At 61.6% G+C, this 15,756-nt stretch overlaps 1 protein-coding gene across 1 annotated transcript; it reads left to right on the top strand.

The window, feature by feature from the left end:
* The first annotated feature begins 7,166 nt into the window (after positions 1–7,166).
* Positions 7,167–14,980, top strand: Erfe (erythroferrone). The gene is made up of 8 exons (XM_042702360.1): positions 7,167–7,669; positions 9,039–9,243; positions 9,930–10,032; positions 10,983–11,215; positions 11,520–11,628; positions 11,714–11,804; positions 12,496–12,574; positions 13,375–14,980. The coding sequence occupies exons 1-8, from the start codon at positions 7,167–7,169 to the stop codon at positions 13,471–13,473; spliced, it is 1,422 nt and encodes a 473-aa protein (XP_042558294.1). The 3' UTR covers positions 13,474–14,980.
* Positions 14,981–15,756: the final 776 nt, after the last annotated feature.

Genomic DNA, 15,756 nt, shown 5'->3' with positions numbered 1-15,756 from the left:
GGCGGGGGGGGGGGAGGCAGGGGGAGGAGGAGGGGGGGAGGCAGGGGGGGAGGCAGGGGGGGAGGCAGGGGAGGAGGCAGGGGGAGGGGCCCGGGAGGAGGCAGGGGGAGGAGGAGGGGGGGAGGCAGGGGGGAGGCGGGGGGGAGGCAGGGGGAGGGGCCCGGGAGGAGGCAGGGGGAGGAGGAGGGGGGGGAGGCAGGGGGGAGGCGGGGGGGAGGCAAGGGGGGAGGCAGGGGAGGCGGCAGGGGAGGAGGCAGGGGGAGGAGGCCCGGGAAGAGGCAGGGGGAGGAGGGGGGGGAGGCAGGGGGGAGGCGGGGGGGAGGCAAGGGGGGAGGCAGGGGAGGCGGCAGGGGAGGAGGCAGGGGGAGGAGGCCCGGGAAGAGGCAGGGGGAGGAGGGGGGGGAGGCAGGAGGGGAGGCAGGGGAGGAAGCAGGGGGAGGAGGCGGGGGAGGGAGGCAGGGCGAGGGGCACAGGCCACAAGGAGGACCTGTGTGGCTCTCAGGCCCACAGGTGGAACACTCACTAAGTTAACTCTCCGTCAGCCTGCGGCCGCAGGCTGTGGAGCTGCTAAGGACATCTAGAAGGGGGAGTGAGGGCCAAGGGGAAGAGCAGCAGCCTCAAGAGAAAAAGCTTCGCAGGAGCAGGAGTTCCTGAGTCCAAGCCCTGCCTCTGGCACCAGAGGTGCGGAACACATGAGAAAACCTGGACTCCCAAGCAGAGGGGGAGGGCCACAGCCTCGAGGGCCTCCCCATGCACTGCTAGAACCCTCCGCGGACCCCAGGAGCCTTCCAGGATCACACAGGGTCCCCCAGACACCAGCGCCCATAGTCCGCACGGCGCTCCCCGGGCCCGCGGGCGGCCGGGGGCCACGGGCTGCAGAGCCGCTGTTGGGCTCGGGTCCCCGCACCTCCCAGGCAAAGCCTTTTGTCATTGGCGCCTTCCCTGCTCCAGGCAGTGCCAGTGGCTGCTGCCCTTGTGTCAGGCCACAGACTGTGGCTGTACTCCAGTGGACTGCTTAGCCAGCAGACCTCTGCGGCTGGCGTGGCCCACCACGGCCGCGGGCTGGCTAACCGGCTGCCCAGGTGAAGGAGGGTGGTGCCAGGGCCTTGGGCAGCACAGCCACGGGCAGGAGAGAACGCTGCCTCCCGCCTGGTCACCCCCGCCATTGACTGGAGCGTCACCCGTCCGCCCAGGGCCTCTGCTAGCTTCTGTCCCCGCAGGCAACCACTGATGTCAGCGCTCACCGCCCGGCCAGCCGGGCAGGAGGCTGATTGGGCAGAGTGAAGGGTGAAAGATTGACCCGGCACATGTATCCCTGGTGCAATCCAACTTAAGCCGGGCTATAAGCATTCCATCGTGAGGCTAACCTGTGGGGAACTCTGAGGCCAGGCCGAGCTGCGAGACCGGGAAAGGGCTAAGGGGTTGGAACGCCCCCTCCACCACTCAGAAGGCTGAGAACTGGCTCCTGGAAAGGTCAGACAAGGCAAGACAGAGGTATAAGGTACTACCCAAAGTGTATTTAAGTTAGAGCTGTTTGGAGACCGTGGATGAGCGCCTGTGTTATGGTTAAATGTTTATCCCTTCCCTCTCCCTAACAATAAGGGAGTCAATTATCACTATGTACACAAACTGTACCCCATGTTAACGGTTGTAACCACAACTGACTGATACCCGAGTTTCTGCCCATACCTGTAGTCTCCCATGTGCAGAACTAAGTAACCTCTGTCTCCTTGCTCAGACCCCATAAAAGCCTAACTCCAACCCCACCTCCTACCACAACCTCCATTCTTACCGAAGGCTGGTTGCCCCTCAAAAGTCAGCTTCAATCGTCAGTCCTGGCCTGTTGGGATCCAGTCCAGCCTTCTGCTTTCTCCTATGGTTTCCTAACAAAGAGGACCACAACAAGGGTATTATGGGGTTGCTGGTGCTGGCGGCTCACACCTGACATCCCAGCTACTCAGGAAGCTGAAATCTGAGGACGACAGTTCAAAGCCAACCTGGGGCAGGAAAGCCCATGAAACTCATCTCCAAATAGCCATCAAAAGGCTGAAGAGGAGCTGTGGCTGTACCACTTGGTAGAGCACCAACCTTGAGCAAAAAAGCTAAAGGAAAGCGCCTAGACCCTGGACTCAAGCCTCAGGCCCCAGCATGCAAACACACACACACACACACACACACACACACACACACACACACACACACACACACGAGTGAGGGAAAGGAAGTACTGTTTAGAGCCAGTGTGACTTTCTCCTCTACACACACACACACACACACACACACACACACACACACGAGTGAGGGAAAGGAAGTACTGTTTAGAGCCAGTGTGACTTTCTCCTCTATCGAACGCATGGAGACAAATAGGAAAAAGTAAAGCAGCCCCAAGGAAGAGGAGAGAAGGAAGAAGCCTCCTCAAGGCAGGCCTCGGCCGGGGTGGCCCAGATGAGCACAGTGAACGCTCCCTGCATGGACTACACAGTGGTCCCGCAGGGCTGCTCCCTGCAAGTGGGGTGGTAACCTGAGGTGGCGATGTTTGGTGATGCCATGACCTTGGGTCATTCCAGAGCTCATGGCTGGCTGCCCTCACCCCACACCAGGCCCACCCCACACACCAGGCCCACCCCACACCAGGCCCACCCCACACCACGCCCACCCCACATACCAGGCCCACCTCCCACACCAGGCCCACCTCCCACACCAGGCCAACCCCACACACCAGGCCCACCCCACATACCAGGCCCAGCTCCCACCCAGGACACCCCAGGACTTGCTGCTCTCCATTCCCATGAGCTCATGGGCACAGCGTCCTGTGCAGGAGGAAATGGCTTGGGCCTAGGGCTGCGGCTTCTGGGCTGACGCCATGACATGGGGCCCAAGAATGAGGATTAGCTTTCTGCCCTGTGTGAAGCTCCTGGGGTACCTGCTTCCTTCTGCCCTGTGTGAAGCTCATGGGGCACCTGCTTCCTTCTGCCTGGAAGTCATGACCACCCCAGAGACACCCCCCCCCACCCCGCTTCTGCCCGGGAGTCATCACCACCCCAGGGACCCCGCTTCTCCTAGAAGTCATGAGTCTACACAGAGACCCCACTTCTACCTGCCCCTATGCTTTGTGAGCTGTGAGTTCCTTGCTACGCCCTGCCCTCCTCCAGAGAAAGCCGCTCTGCGCTGGGGCCACAGGCGCAGGGCTGCTGAGGCCCTCGGGGGCTGGTGTCACAGCCACACTGCGTCATCCACTTAGGCCTGACTTGCCGGCGGCCATGCCAGCCAGCACCAGAACAAATTGGGTTGGGGCCTTCTGCACAGCCTGTGACCACCAGAGCGTCTGCTGTCTGGAAAAAATTGACTATTTTCACATGGCAGCAGCTCCCATTCCCAGCTGCGGTGCTCCACGCTGGGGCAGAGGGGGGAGAGAGGTCACCGAGTGCAACGGACCAGCTCGGCCGGAGCACTGGGTGATGGGACAGGGATCTCGGGATAGGTGGGCAAGGAGTCGGTGAAGTGACAAACAGACACAGACTCAAAAGAGTTGCATCTGAGTGTACCTTTTTTTTTTTGGGGGGGGGGGGTCCAGTCGTGGGGCCTGAACTCTGGGCCTGGGCGCTGTCCCTCAGCTCTTCAGCTCAAGGCTAGCACTCTACCACTTGAGCCACAGCACCACTTCCGGCTTTTTTCTTTTTGCTTATGTGGTGCTGAGGAATCGAACCCAGGGCCTCATGCATGCAAGGCAAGCGCTCTACCACTGAGCCACCTTCCCAGCCCATGTAATCAATTTTTAAGAAAAGCAAAGCATTGATGGATTACATGAAAATTGATGACTATCCCACCAACTGTTTAAGCTAAGTGGAGCGAAACAAGTCTAGCATATTGTTTAATAGAATGCGTCATCTATTCAGCCTTTTTATGTTTAATAATTAACAAACCTAAGACAAGGCTGTACTTATATTGTACCCTTTTTATTTTTTCCATATATTTTCAAGTCCCTTTGAAACCATCCTAAAAACCACTTCCAGGTTGAGTCAGGCATTCTCCGTTTTCTATCATTTTAATCCCAATATTTGTTCACATAAATTTCTAATTGTTATTTTAAACTATCTTATTGTTATTTTGATAATAAACACCATAATGGTCTAGATCTACCTAATCTTTGTATAAAGTGTAATGAGTTCCAAAATACCCTTTTTCCTTTTACATTAATCCATCTATTTTCATCTTTATAAGCTCCTGTATAAGGCAATGGTTCATTGGTCGGCTCAGAAATGTGATGTCACTAACTTTATATTTTGTGGGAAGCCACCATCTATTCCCTATAACGTGAGCTGAACTAAACTTAGTCATAACTGTTGGGGGAATCTTTCTTTCCTTTTATTATCAGGGGTCCTTTTTCTAGAACTCTCTAAGCTTCTGGGATAACGTCTTCTAGCTTAGTTTAATTCATTAATTCTGCCTTTTATAACATATCTGGAAATTTTAAGTTTCTATATTTACTATGTGTGAGTTGCAAAACTGCCTGTGAAGTTGTAGGAGTTTCTGGAGGCAGCATCACATCAGATGATTGATTGGGGCATTGCCCACATTTAATCTTTAGTCCTAGTCTTTATTATTCAGAGAAGCCGTCTCTATTGGACTGGAAAAAAACAACATGCTCTGTTCTCGGAGCAATAGAAAAATAGCCAAAATGAGAATAAAGGCAACGAATGTTCAGCCAAGAAGAATATGGTAAGAATAAAGGTAGAGGCTCTAAAGGTGCAGCCAAGGGTATGGGAAGTCTTGAACCAGCACCCCCTTCCTGGGGGCATGCTTCCTTGAAGCTCTTTGTCTAACGCCATCTCTCACGCAGACTCCGCAGGAGGTGGCGTGGCAACCGAGCATCCTAGGATCCGCGCTCCTTGTCTGATGTCCTCACCCTTCGGTTGCCAAAGGTGACAGGGCCTGAGCCCCACCTCAGGCGGCGGTGGAGCAAACAGCCTCCTCCTTAGCCAGAACCATGGCCAGACCCCAGACCACGGAGCCCGCTCCTCACAGAAGCAGGTCATGCTTCTCTCCATCATCAAACCCATGGGGAACTCAGCTTCCACACAACAGAGCAGGTGCACACCGACAGGAAGCCCAAAGCAGTGAGAGATGACTGCCCATCTCCTGCCCGCTACCCGGGGCTGCCCAGGGGCGGTGTGGCCCTCGGCAAGCTAGCCGCCTCTGGGTCCTCTGTGGAGCCCGGAAGCTGAAGCGCTGCGTGCTGAAGTTTTCCAGGCGCGAGAGGCACTATGTGAAGTGCTGCATGCTGGGCCGGGACCCGTTCCCCTCCAGCCACCACAGAGAGCACCCCTCACTTGATTCCTGTGGCTCAGTCTCCTGGATAAGGGGAACACAGTGAACTCCTAACATGTCACAAAGGGCGAGTGTGCAGGCCACACTCCCAGACCCGCCAAGCTCCTCAACAGCGCCCCCCAGGGGGTGCCGGGAGGAAAACTCACTGCAGAGCCCTCATTCCCCGCAGACTTCTCTGAGGGGTTAGGATTCCAGGCATGAGCCACTGACACCCAGCAAAATTAGGATATTTTGCTGAGTCCACAAGCCGATGTTCTCAGATCTACCCTTTGAGAGCTGTAATTTCTACTGGAATTAAGATTGCTTTGGTTCCCATAGTGATTTTATTTTATTTTTTAAGCTGCATGCTGGCTTTTGAGCCAGGACATGTGGTTTGCTGTCCTAACTTGCCAGGAAGGGGCGTGTTCAAGGAGGAAGTCTGAACGACTTACAGCCTTGGGGTGACAAAGCTGGACAGAATATTTTTCGTGTGTCACCTCCCACAGACCCCTGCCACCCCTAGGACCCACAGAGTCATGGGGAACCCCTCACCCCAAGTGCAATGTTGCCTCTTGTCCCCAGCCATCCGCATGAAGCCAGCCAGGTCAGACAGCCCTGTGCAGCCGGAAAAGGTGGCTGACACTCAGGGTCTCCCTGGTCCCCGGCGATAGGGAAGTGCTCGCTGCCTGGTTCTGGTATTTCTGTCCAATCCAAGGTCCACCCAGGCCCAGGAGGGGGCCCGGTCATCCTCTCCAGCACCACGCGCTCTCCTTGGGAGAGGTGCGCCACCTTCCACGAGAAACCAGACTGCGTACGCTCACTATGCCTCCTCCCGTGCAGTCATGTCACTGTGTGCCCGCCAGGGGCCACGGGGCCGGGAAAGACTGCCAGCTGTGCCAGCTGATGGCTTAGCCAAAGGTGGCTGTGATAGCAGCCTGGGGTGGGGTGCGCCTGGCCCGCCAGGGAGAAGCCCCCCACAGCTCACGCCTGCGTCTCAGGCACCCAGGAGGCTGAGATCTGAGACTCACAGCTCAAAGCTGGAACAGGCAGCAAACTCTGCGAGCTACTAATCTCCAATTCACCAACCAGAAGCTGAAAATGGAGCTACGACTCGAGTGGTAAAGCACTACCCTTGAGCTCAGGCCACGCCCAGGCCCTGGGTTCAAGCCCCAGTACCAGCCCAAACGGGGGGGGGGGGGGGAGGAGGGGGAGGAAAGGAAAAAGGGAGGGAGAGAGACAGAGGAAAAGAGAGAGGAATGAGAGACAGAGAAAGGGGAGACAGAGAGACAGAGACAGGAGAAACAGAGGGGCACCGAGTCCACAAGCAGGACACCAGGGGGACTGGAGAGGGAGGGGAAGGGTGCGGGCCCGACAGAAGGGGGCGCTCTAGCGCGGCCCTGCCCCTGCGCGCGCGGCCGCCGGGAGGGGGCGCGCTAGGGCGGCCCTGCCCCTGCGCGCGCGGCCGCCGGGAGGGGGCGCGCTAGGGCGGCCCTGCCCCTGCGCGCGCGGCCGCCGGGAGGGGGCGCGCTAGGGCGGCCCTGCCCCTGCGCGCGCGGCCGCCGGGAGGGGGCGCTCTAGCGCGGCCCTGCCCCTGCGCGCGCGGCCGCCGGGAGGGGGCGCGCTAGCGAGGCCCTGCCCCTGCGCGCGCGGCCGCCGGGAGGGGGCGCGCTAGCGAGGCCCTGCCCCTGCGCGCGCGGCCGCCGGGAGGGGGCGCGCTAGCGAGGCCCTGCCCCTGCGCGCGCGGCCGCCGGGAGGGGGCGCGCTAGGGCGGCCCTGCGCGCGCGGGGGATTCGAGCGCGTTATAAGGCGCGGAGCGGGGACGCGAGGCCTCAGCCGCGGTAGCCCGGAGCCGCCGCCCCATGGCCCCCGCCCGCCGTCCCGCCGGAGCGCGGCTGCTGCTGGTGTGCGCGGCTCTGCAGGCCGCCGCCGCGGACCTCGGCTCCCCGGAGCCGCCCTCGCCGCCCGCCCGCCCCGCCGCCGAGAGCCCGCCGGTAAGACGCGGCCGCCCCTGCCCGCGCCGCGCCGCGCGTGCCCGAGGCCGGCGGAGGCGCGCTGGCGCGTGCCCGAGGCCGGCGGAGGCGCGCTGGCGCGTGCCCGATGCAGCGCGTACCCGAGGCCGGCGGAGGCGCGCTAGCGCGTGCCCGAGGCCGGCGGAGGCGCGCTGGCGCGTGCCCGAGGCCGGCGGAGGCGCGCTGGCGCGTGCCCGAGGCCGGCGGAGGCGCGCTGGCGCACGGGGCGCGCGGGGCGCGGGCCCGGGCCGGAGCGAGGAGTGCGTCGGCCGCAGATGGGTGCCTGGGAGGCCCGGGAGCCGGTATCGGGACGGGGGTCGGGGTGCGGCGCCCGGATCCTGCAGGGCCGCCCTGTACCCCCCCTCTTGGATCTGACGTGTGGCCTGGGGAGGCCCCGGGGGAGCCCCGGGCTGGGCAGGCTTTGCCTTCTGCGCAGGAGAGGCTGGGGCGGGGCTGGTCTCAGTTGGGGCCACCGGGGCCAGGGCCAGGGCCTTTCCTCCCCGCGCTCCCGCCCAGGACCCTGGACAGCAAAGCGCATGCGTTAAGGAGGAGTGGGAAAGGCAGCCGTCCTGGGCCCCTCTTCAGGGACCCCCAGCGCGCTGTATCCCCAGCGAGTCAGGGGGACGTTAGGACTTGGTCTCCAGGAGTCCCAGGTGGGGTTTGGACCTGGGCCCTCTCTCCAGACCAGCGTGTCCCCAGATTCCCAAGCCCTGAGGCTCCCCAGCGAGCGGCTGGCCAGGGAAGTGCCCCGTCCTCACCCGGACTCCTGGAGCCCTGGGTGCAGTGCTCCTCCCGGGCCAGCTGGGACCGAATCCTTGCCCGCGGCTGAGCGCCACACCCCCGGCCTGCTGCGTGGCATTTCCCCACCTCTCCTTCCACCAAGCACACGGTGGGCCCGTGATGCCAAGTCACCAGTTCCGGTGGCCTTGGAGTGTCCGCGCAGCGAGGCGCAGGGGAGCACAGAGAGAGGACCTGGGCTCACCGGCCTCTCTCCATCCGGCCACACAACCCTTCGTCTTCCCAACACACAGCCACCAGAATCCACGGAGCTGAGACCTGGCTGGTCTGTGTGTGGCGGCACCGCCTGGCCAGCCCTAAGATCCTGGGACCGTCACTGACCCAGTGGCCATCAGAGTCCAGGCCCATGACCTCATCTAAGCCCTCTCTGGCCGCTTCCCTCATCCCAGCTGGCAGTGCTGCCTGGAGCCCAGGCCGCCTGAGGGTAACATCCTCTGAGGAGCCTCCCTTGCTGAAGCCCAGGAGTGGGTATTTCTGGAAATATCTTGCTTGGGTCAGAGTCTCAGAAGACTGAGGAAGACAGACATCCTGTGGAGAGGCCTTGAGTCACGGCGTCTCCCCAGCTCGCCTGGCCCTCCACCCCATGCGCCCAGGACCCAGCCCGAGGCTGACCTTGCCTCTCTGGAACTTCGGCCCCTGGGGAGGGCAGGAGGCATGGGGGAGCCAGGGTCCTGCCGCATCAGAGCACTGTGGTCACCGTCAGGGGCAGGGTGGTCATCCCGCATCATCTGGAGGAAGGACTGGAAGAGCAGACCACACCTGCTGTGGAACCACAAACTCCATCTTTCTCCTCCAGCCTGTCCTGGAGCTCAGAGGCCAGGCTATGGTGTGGCTGCTCCCCGTGTCATCCTCCATGGGCTGGAAGGAGGGGATGGGGAGGAGCTGGTGACTCTGGCACCCAGGTGACTTGGGTGTACTCTGCAGGACAGCCCTTGAAGGCTGCTTCCTGCAAAGCATGCTGCGTGGTACTGGCAGGAAGACAATCTGGGGGCTGGCTGTGTTCCAGGAGCTCATCACGGAGCAAACACACAGCGTCGACCCCCGGGACGCCTGGATGCTGTTTGTCAGGCAGAGTGACAAGGGCGCCAACGGCAGGAGGAGGAGCAGGGACAAGGACAGGGGGCTGAAGGTGAGCAGCACGCATTCCCTGCCCTCAGCTCCTTAGGGCAGGGAGCCATTTCTGGCAACACAAGCAGGGGGAGCCCAAGGGGCCCAGGCCGGGGTCCTGAAAGGGGACAGGGGAGGAAGTAACAGGGGTCCTGGCTCCAGCCCTTCTCCCCACAACCCTGGATGCGAGTACCTGGTGGTGCAGCCTGCAGGTGGGCTGAAGTGACCCCACCCGCATTCAGCACTCAGCTGATGCTGAATCTGCTGGCTGCCTTCAGCATTGAGCCTCCAAAAAGCAGCTTGGGATCATGGCTGTGCTCCCATCCGGGGCGCTGGCCTCTGTCCGGAGGCCGACCCTCCCCTGCCCAGCGTCTGACCGGATCATGGGAGGCAGGGCTGGGGGTAGGCGGCACCAGAGCCTTGCTCTGACTCAGTTGGCCCTGCCCAGTTTCTCCACGCAGGGGGACTGCCTCCTTCTCTGCCTAGTGGGGGCCTCCCAGTGAGCTCAGGCCCTCAGTGCCAGGCATCCACTCTGGGCCCGCAGCTTGGTGTGCCTCAGGGCAGTTGAGACCCTGAGGGAACTCCTCATGGAAGGCCAGCGCCCCTCTCTGCTGCAGTGGGGAAGGAGGGCTCTCCTGCCTGCCCCCAGTGGCAGGACCCAGAGGAGGGGCCATTGGTGACTCCCAGCTGCTTGGCTGTCCCTTCCAGCTCGGCCTGCCTGGGCCCCCTGGGCCCCCAGGACCCCCAGGACCTCCCGGTGCCATGATTGCACCCGAAGTGCTGCTGGAGGAGTTCTGCCAGCTGTTGAAAGGTAAGGGTGCCGCCCTCAGACGTGGGCTGTGGGGGCCTGGCTGGGCCTGGGGCTCACCTCAGCGCTCAGCAGGCACCCACGGACACGGGCACGGGCAGCCCTGACTGGGGGGGGGGCGGGCGGAGATCATGGCAGGGAGAGGAGGAAGTAGATGGGCACTTGGTGTCCCTGTAAGTGCTCAAGACCAACCCTGTGCTTGGGTCTGACGGAGGCCAGGGCATCCCACAAGGCCTGGATTTCACCGCATTTGTGAAGAGCCACCGGGGCCCTCCCCTCTTTTCACTCCAAGTTCCTGTTGTTTTGTTGTTGTTATTGGGTGATTTTTGTTTTTTTCCTTTACTGTGTGTGTGAGTACTGGGGCTTAAATTTGGGGCGCTGCCCCTTGGCTTTGTTGCTGAAGGCTGACTCTTAGGGGCAGTTGATTAGAGGTTAGTGTCATACAGATTTTCCTGCTGGGCTGGCTTCGAACCACTGAGGTGATCAGATCTAGGAAAGTTGCAACACTTTTTTTTTTTTTTGGTCCGTCATGGGGCTTGAACTCTGGGCTTGAGTGTTGTCCCTCAGCTCTTCAGCTCAAGGCGAGCTACTGCTTTAGCCACAGCGCCACTTCTGGTTTTCTAGTGGTTTATTGGAAATGAGTCTCCCGGATGTTCCTGCCCGGGCTGGCTTTGAACCGTAATCTTCAGATCTCAGCTTCCTGAGTAGCCAGGATGACAGGCGTGAGCCACCGGTGCCCCGCTCAATACTTCTTTCTTTACATACAGATTCCAAGGCAGGGTTTGTCAGGGAGGTCAGAGGTCATCGGGGAGGTCAGAGGTCGTGGGTGCGGGTGCCAGTGGCCTTGCGCTCCCGCCTAGGGGCGACTCCCTAGGGGTCCTAGGGGCCCCGGAGGGGGCGGGGCTCTGCCTCCACCCCACCCCTCCCTGGCGCCCACTGCTGCTCTGTGCCAGGCGACTCGCAGCAGCGCGAACCCGCGGGGCCCGCGCGCTGCCCGCGAGGCCCCGCCCAGCCGGCCTCCGCCCGGGCCGACGACGCGGACGCGGGAGCCCTGCTGCAGCTGCTGGCCGCACCCCCGACCCCGGCCCCGAGGGCGTCCCGCGTGGAGGCTGCTTTCCACTGCCGCCTGCGCCGGGACGCGCCCGTGGAGCGGCGCGCGCTGCGGGAGCTCGGCGCCTACCACCTGGTGAGCCGGGGGCGGGGCCGGGGTCGCGGGGGGGCCGGGCGGGAGCCGGGCTAGTGCCCGTGGGGGCGTGGTCTTGCGGGGGCGGGGCGGGATCTTGTGGTGGGCGGGGCCCGCGGGGTGGGGCTGTGGACCTGGCCCCGTCAGCGTTAAGCGGTCTCATGGTGGGGTGGAACGCGAGGGGCGGGGCCTATGGGAGGGCGTGGCCGGAGTGCCCGCAGGAGTCTGAGTGGCGTGGTCTGTGGGCGGGGCCGCGGGCCGGCCCTGGGTGACCTTGCCTGCGTGTGACCTTGCCTGCGTCCCTCAGCCCGACGCCGAGGGCGCCTTCCGTCGCGGCCTGGGCCTGAACCTGACCAGCGGCCAGTACACGGCGCCGGTGGCCGGCTTCTACACGCTGACCGCCACGCTGCACGTGGGTGAGGCCCGGGGCCTGGGGACCGCCCGCTGCCCCGCCGCGCCCAGCTCTGCACAGCCCCGGTGACCCGACCCGCCTTCCCACAGCCTTGGCCGGGGAGCCCAGGCGGGGCCCGCCGCGGCCCCGGGGCCGCCTGCGCCTGCTCGTCTGCATCCAGTCCCGGTGCCAGCGCGACGCGTGAGTGCCGGCTGGGCTGGCGGAGCGCCCTCCCGGCTCCCGGGGCCGCCCCTTTCCTCCCGCCCCTCCTCCCCTCCAACCCCTCACCCCCCCTCCACCCCCCCTCCCAGGCAGCAGGTGGGGCCCAGATTGTGATCCGACGCCCTGCCCTGCCCAGACCGCCCTGCGCCTCCCAGGACCTCCTGCCTCCATCCTGGGTCCCCTGACACGAGGAGTCTTCGGGGCCAGAGGGAGTCCTGGTAACCCCACACAGACGACTCTGGGGCTCCAGGAGCCCCCTCCTCAGTGACCTTCCTACATAACCTACAACCCTTTCCCCTGCTTGGAGGCAGGCCGAGTCTCAAGTCTTCGTCCAGCTTTGGAAATCATGGATTTACTGGCCTCCATAAGCATTTTCAATCGGCTGCTGCCACTTTTCAGCCTCCATTAGCACCTTCAGATGTCCCGATTCCCATCAGAGCCATCCGGGTCCCTTGTCTGGTTCTGGCCTCACCTTTCCTGGTGCTGACAACATGCCTTTGGCCCTGTATCTTTCTTTCCCCTGGCACCCAGTTCAGACACTGTATCCACCTTAAGATAGGCCAGAACCAGGCACTTTTCTGGACACAGTGTGGGTCCTCAGGAAGTTGAGCTTGCCAGGTAAAGCTGACAGGATCTCAGGACCCACTTACCCTTTCTGTCTTGACTGCAGCTCCTTGGAGACCGTCATGGGCCTGGAGAGCAGCAGCGAGCTCTTCACTGTCTCTGTGAGCGGTGTCTTGTACCTGCAGGTGCGTGGGGCTGTGTCCAGCATGGCTGTGGCTGGGCCGGGAGGGGTGCTGTCAGGTGCTCAGGACCCAGGGGCACAGCACCGTCAGACTCCAGACCTGGGAAAGGATACAGGACAAGCCTATGGCACAGATAGAGTGGGCTTCAGGCCTCATCCCCCAGGCTGCCAACCTCGTTAGCACCTGTACAGTGTATCCAGGTTTTAGACCTCCTGAGCAGCACTGTGGTGGGTACCCCCAGCCTCCCAGACCGCTCTGACCATGGAGGACAAGCACAGACCTTTGTATCTGAGCCCACTGCAACCGTGAGAGGCTTGAGGCCGAAGTCAGTCACTAGTCACTGTGAGGATTTAGCATGTGGTGGGGTTGTTCATGTAAAGGTGGTTTTCCTAAAAAGAAGGCCGTGCAGAGGTGTGGGTGTCATCTGAGGCAGGCTCCCCAATCCTGTGTCCTAGCAGCAGGAACATGACAGTGCTGCAGTGTGGCCCACACCAGGCTTGAGTAGCACTCTTGCGGCTCTGACTCCAGGCAAGCCTGTGAGACAAGCCATGTAGCAGGGAAACTGAGGCTCATGTCCCGAGCCCCGCCTCACAATCCCTTCCCCCACCAAAACAAAACACAAAACTGCAGGAGGAGGAAGCAGTCACACAGAGCAGCCAGGGACTCTGGCTTCAGTGTAAAGCCTACCAAGCACTCACTTGACCCAAGCCAGGCCTCTCCTGAGGCAGAGCGGCAGAGGCGTGGGTGCTGTGGCACACTGCCACAGGGCCAGCCCTGTGCCTGACGGGCACCCTGTCCTGCAGATGGGTCAGTACATCTCTGTCTTCTTGGACAACGCCAGCAACTCCTCCCTCACGGTGCGCAGCAGCTTCCACTTTAGTGGGGTCCTCCTGGGCGTGTGAGCGGCCGCCCCAGGCTCGCCTTCATCTCGCAGATGGAGCAGACCCAGAAGCCTACCCAGCCTTGGGCCAATGCAGGGGGAATCTGCCCGGAACTTGGCCCAGAGCTGGCCACGACAGGCCAGGTGGTCCTGCAGGGGTCACTCACAGCCAGCGGTCCCAGAACTAGTGACTTCAGGATGCCATGTGAGCCGAGCCGCCAGTGTGCCTGGAGATGCCCAGCGTGCCTGGCCGCACCTGCTTCTCCCCAGCTGCACACCTAGTTTCCTCAAGCCTCAGATTCTTTCCTTGGCCTGGCGCAACCTTTTCCAGATTTAGCACTCACGGCCTGCAGGGGGTCCTGGCAGGATCCTGCCCTGCAAGGGGAGTGACCCTTGCTCAGAGGGGGTCCAGACCATCTTCCCAACCAGCAGTGACCACTCCCTGTCCACCCAGGCAGCTGCTCTTCTGTCTCCCTCTCTCAGCTATACCTCTCCTTGCTGGTGGACATACAAGACATACTGTGGACCCTGGCACAGCAGGACAGACTTTGTAGGAGGCAGTGCACCTAGACTTGTCAAGTGCACTCAAGATGAGCCACCAAGTCCCGCCCAGCCTTCCTGAGGGAACCGCACAACCCCGCTCCCCTCCCAGGGCTCTGGACTGGCTGCTACCAGGAGGGGTAGCATCCCGAGGTCCTTCCAGCCAACCTGCAGCTGGTGGGGTGAAGCCCATGCTTCCCCTAGGCTGGGCCCTGTGACCTGGTGGGCGTGGATGGCTCTAGGGGTCCTTCCTGTTTGAGTGAGTGTGGTGCTGGCCACACTGGCGGAGGCAGTGCTGAGGATGGAGAGAGCAGTTTCCAGAGGGGATGCAATGTTATTTAAGCTCGAAGCCCCCCAACATTTCCCAAGGACAGGACTGGCCCCTGGGGCTGGCAATAATGACAAGGCCCCCAGCAACACCCTCAGAGCCCACTGCCTGCTGAGCAGCTGACCCTCAACCCCAACACAGCCATAGGCTGAGGCATCCAGTGCTGGGAGACCCCTCCCCCCCAGGTGTCCAACTGGCCTGGTGGCAGGGGTGCTAAAGTCTGGGAGAAGGGGACGATGGCCAGTCCTGTGACCTTCCAGCTGGCCCCTGGACCATGTGACCACATCCAGGCTGACCCAACCAGCAGCCTTGTCCACACACTAAACTTAAAACTTCTCCCCAAGCCAAAGCAAAGACACGGCACAGCAGACAACCACTGTGCCCATGGGCAGGCCGGCCAGATTCTCAGTAGGGCTCAGACCCGCCCTACCAGGAAGAACCCACAAACCCTGATAAGGGGGTGGTGGAGCCCCGCTCTCCTCAGGATTCTACCGTGTATCCAGCGGGCACAGACACTTTAGAGAAGTTATCTTTTCCCTTGAAAAGCCACATGGGCACATATCTCGCCTCACCTGTGTGTTGCGCAGCATGTGGGGGGAGAGAATCTCACTTTGATGAGTAATGTGAACACAGGCTGTGGAAATAAAGGGCCAAATGAGGACGCACTGTCTTCATCTTTCAGGCCAGGCTCTCACCAAAGGCAGTTAGAAGCCGACTGAAAGGCCAGCCAGCCCCTGACCTGGGGGCAAGGGCTGCCCTGGAGGCCAGATGCCACAGCACGAAGCCTCTCCAGAGGGGTGGCCCTGGGACACCCAAATCCAGTCTTGGGACATAGGATGACTCCTGGCCTGCTGTAGGCAGGCAGTGTCCTGACAGGTGCATGTGTATAGTAAACATCCCCAGATGGTCGTAGAAAAGCAGTTTAGCCCCTTGGGTCATCCACAGGCAGGGCTGAGTAGCTGGTCTCGCTACTCTGTTCTTGGGAGACATCTTGCCAGGGAGAACCCCTCTGAGGTGTCTGTATGGTGCCCATGTCAGGCTGAGGCCATAGTAGAGGTGACTGTTCAATGTGGCCATGCCATTGCACGCTTAAGACCAAACCTGAGATGCCAAGCAGTGTTCCAGAGTGCTAGGTCATCTCTCTCACCAGGGCCAGCGAGGGTCATACGTTAGGCGGGGGCCGAGTTCCTGGCCAAGCCTGAGCTCTTGCTATTGACATCAACACTGTTGCTGAGTGGTTCTGTTCCTAATCTAGGTGTTAACCAGCCCCCATTTCAGTGTCCCGTGAAGTCCCTGTTCCCCAGGGGAGTTGTCAGGAGGCTAGACAGCTCAGAATATGCCACGAGCTGCGGGAAGGTGCACACAGCAGCCAGTCTACAAGGCCCACTCTCAAGACCAACCTACTTTCTGAAAGGTCCAGCCACCCAGTGTAATAAG

The sequence above is a fragment of the Dipodomys spectabilis genome, unplaced genomic scaffold (genome assembly GCF_019054845.1).
Source record: "Dipodomys spectabilis isolate Male_0828 unplaced genomic scaffold, ASM1905484v1 ptg000321l, whole genome shotgun sequence".
Taxonomy (NCBI): domain Eukaryota; kingdom Metazoa; phylum Chordata; class Mammalia; order Rodentia; family Heteromyidae; genus Dipodomys; species Dipodomys spectabilis.
The sequence above is the reverse complement of the archived record's forward strand: the minus strand, read 5'-3'. Positions and strand labels throughout refer to the sequence as shown.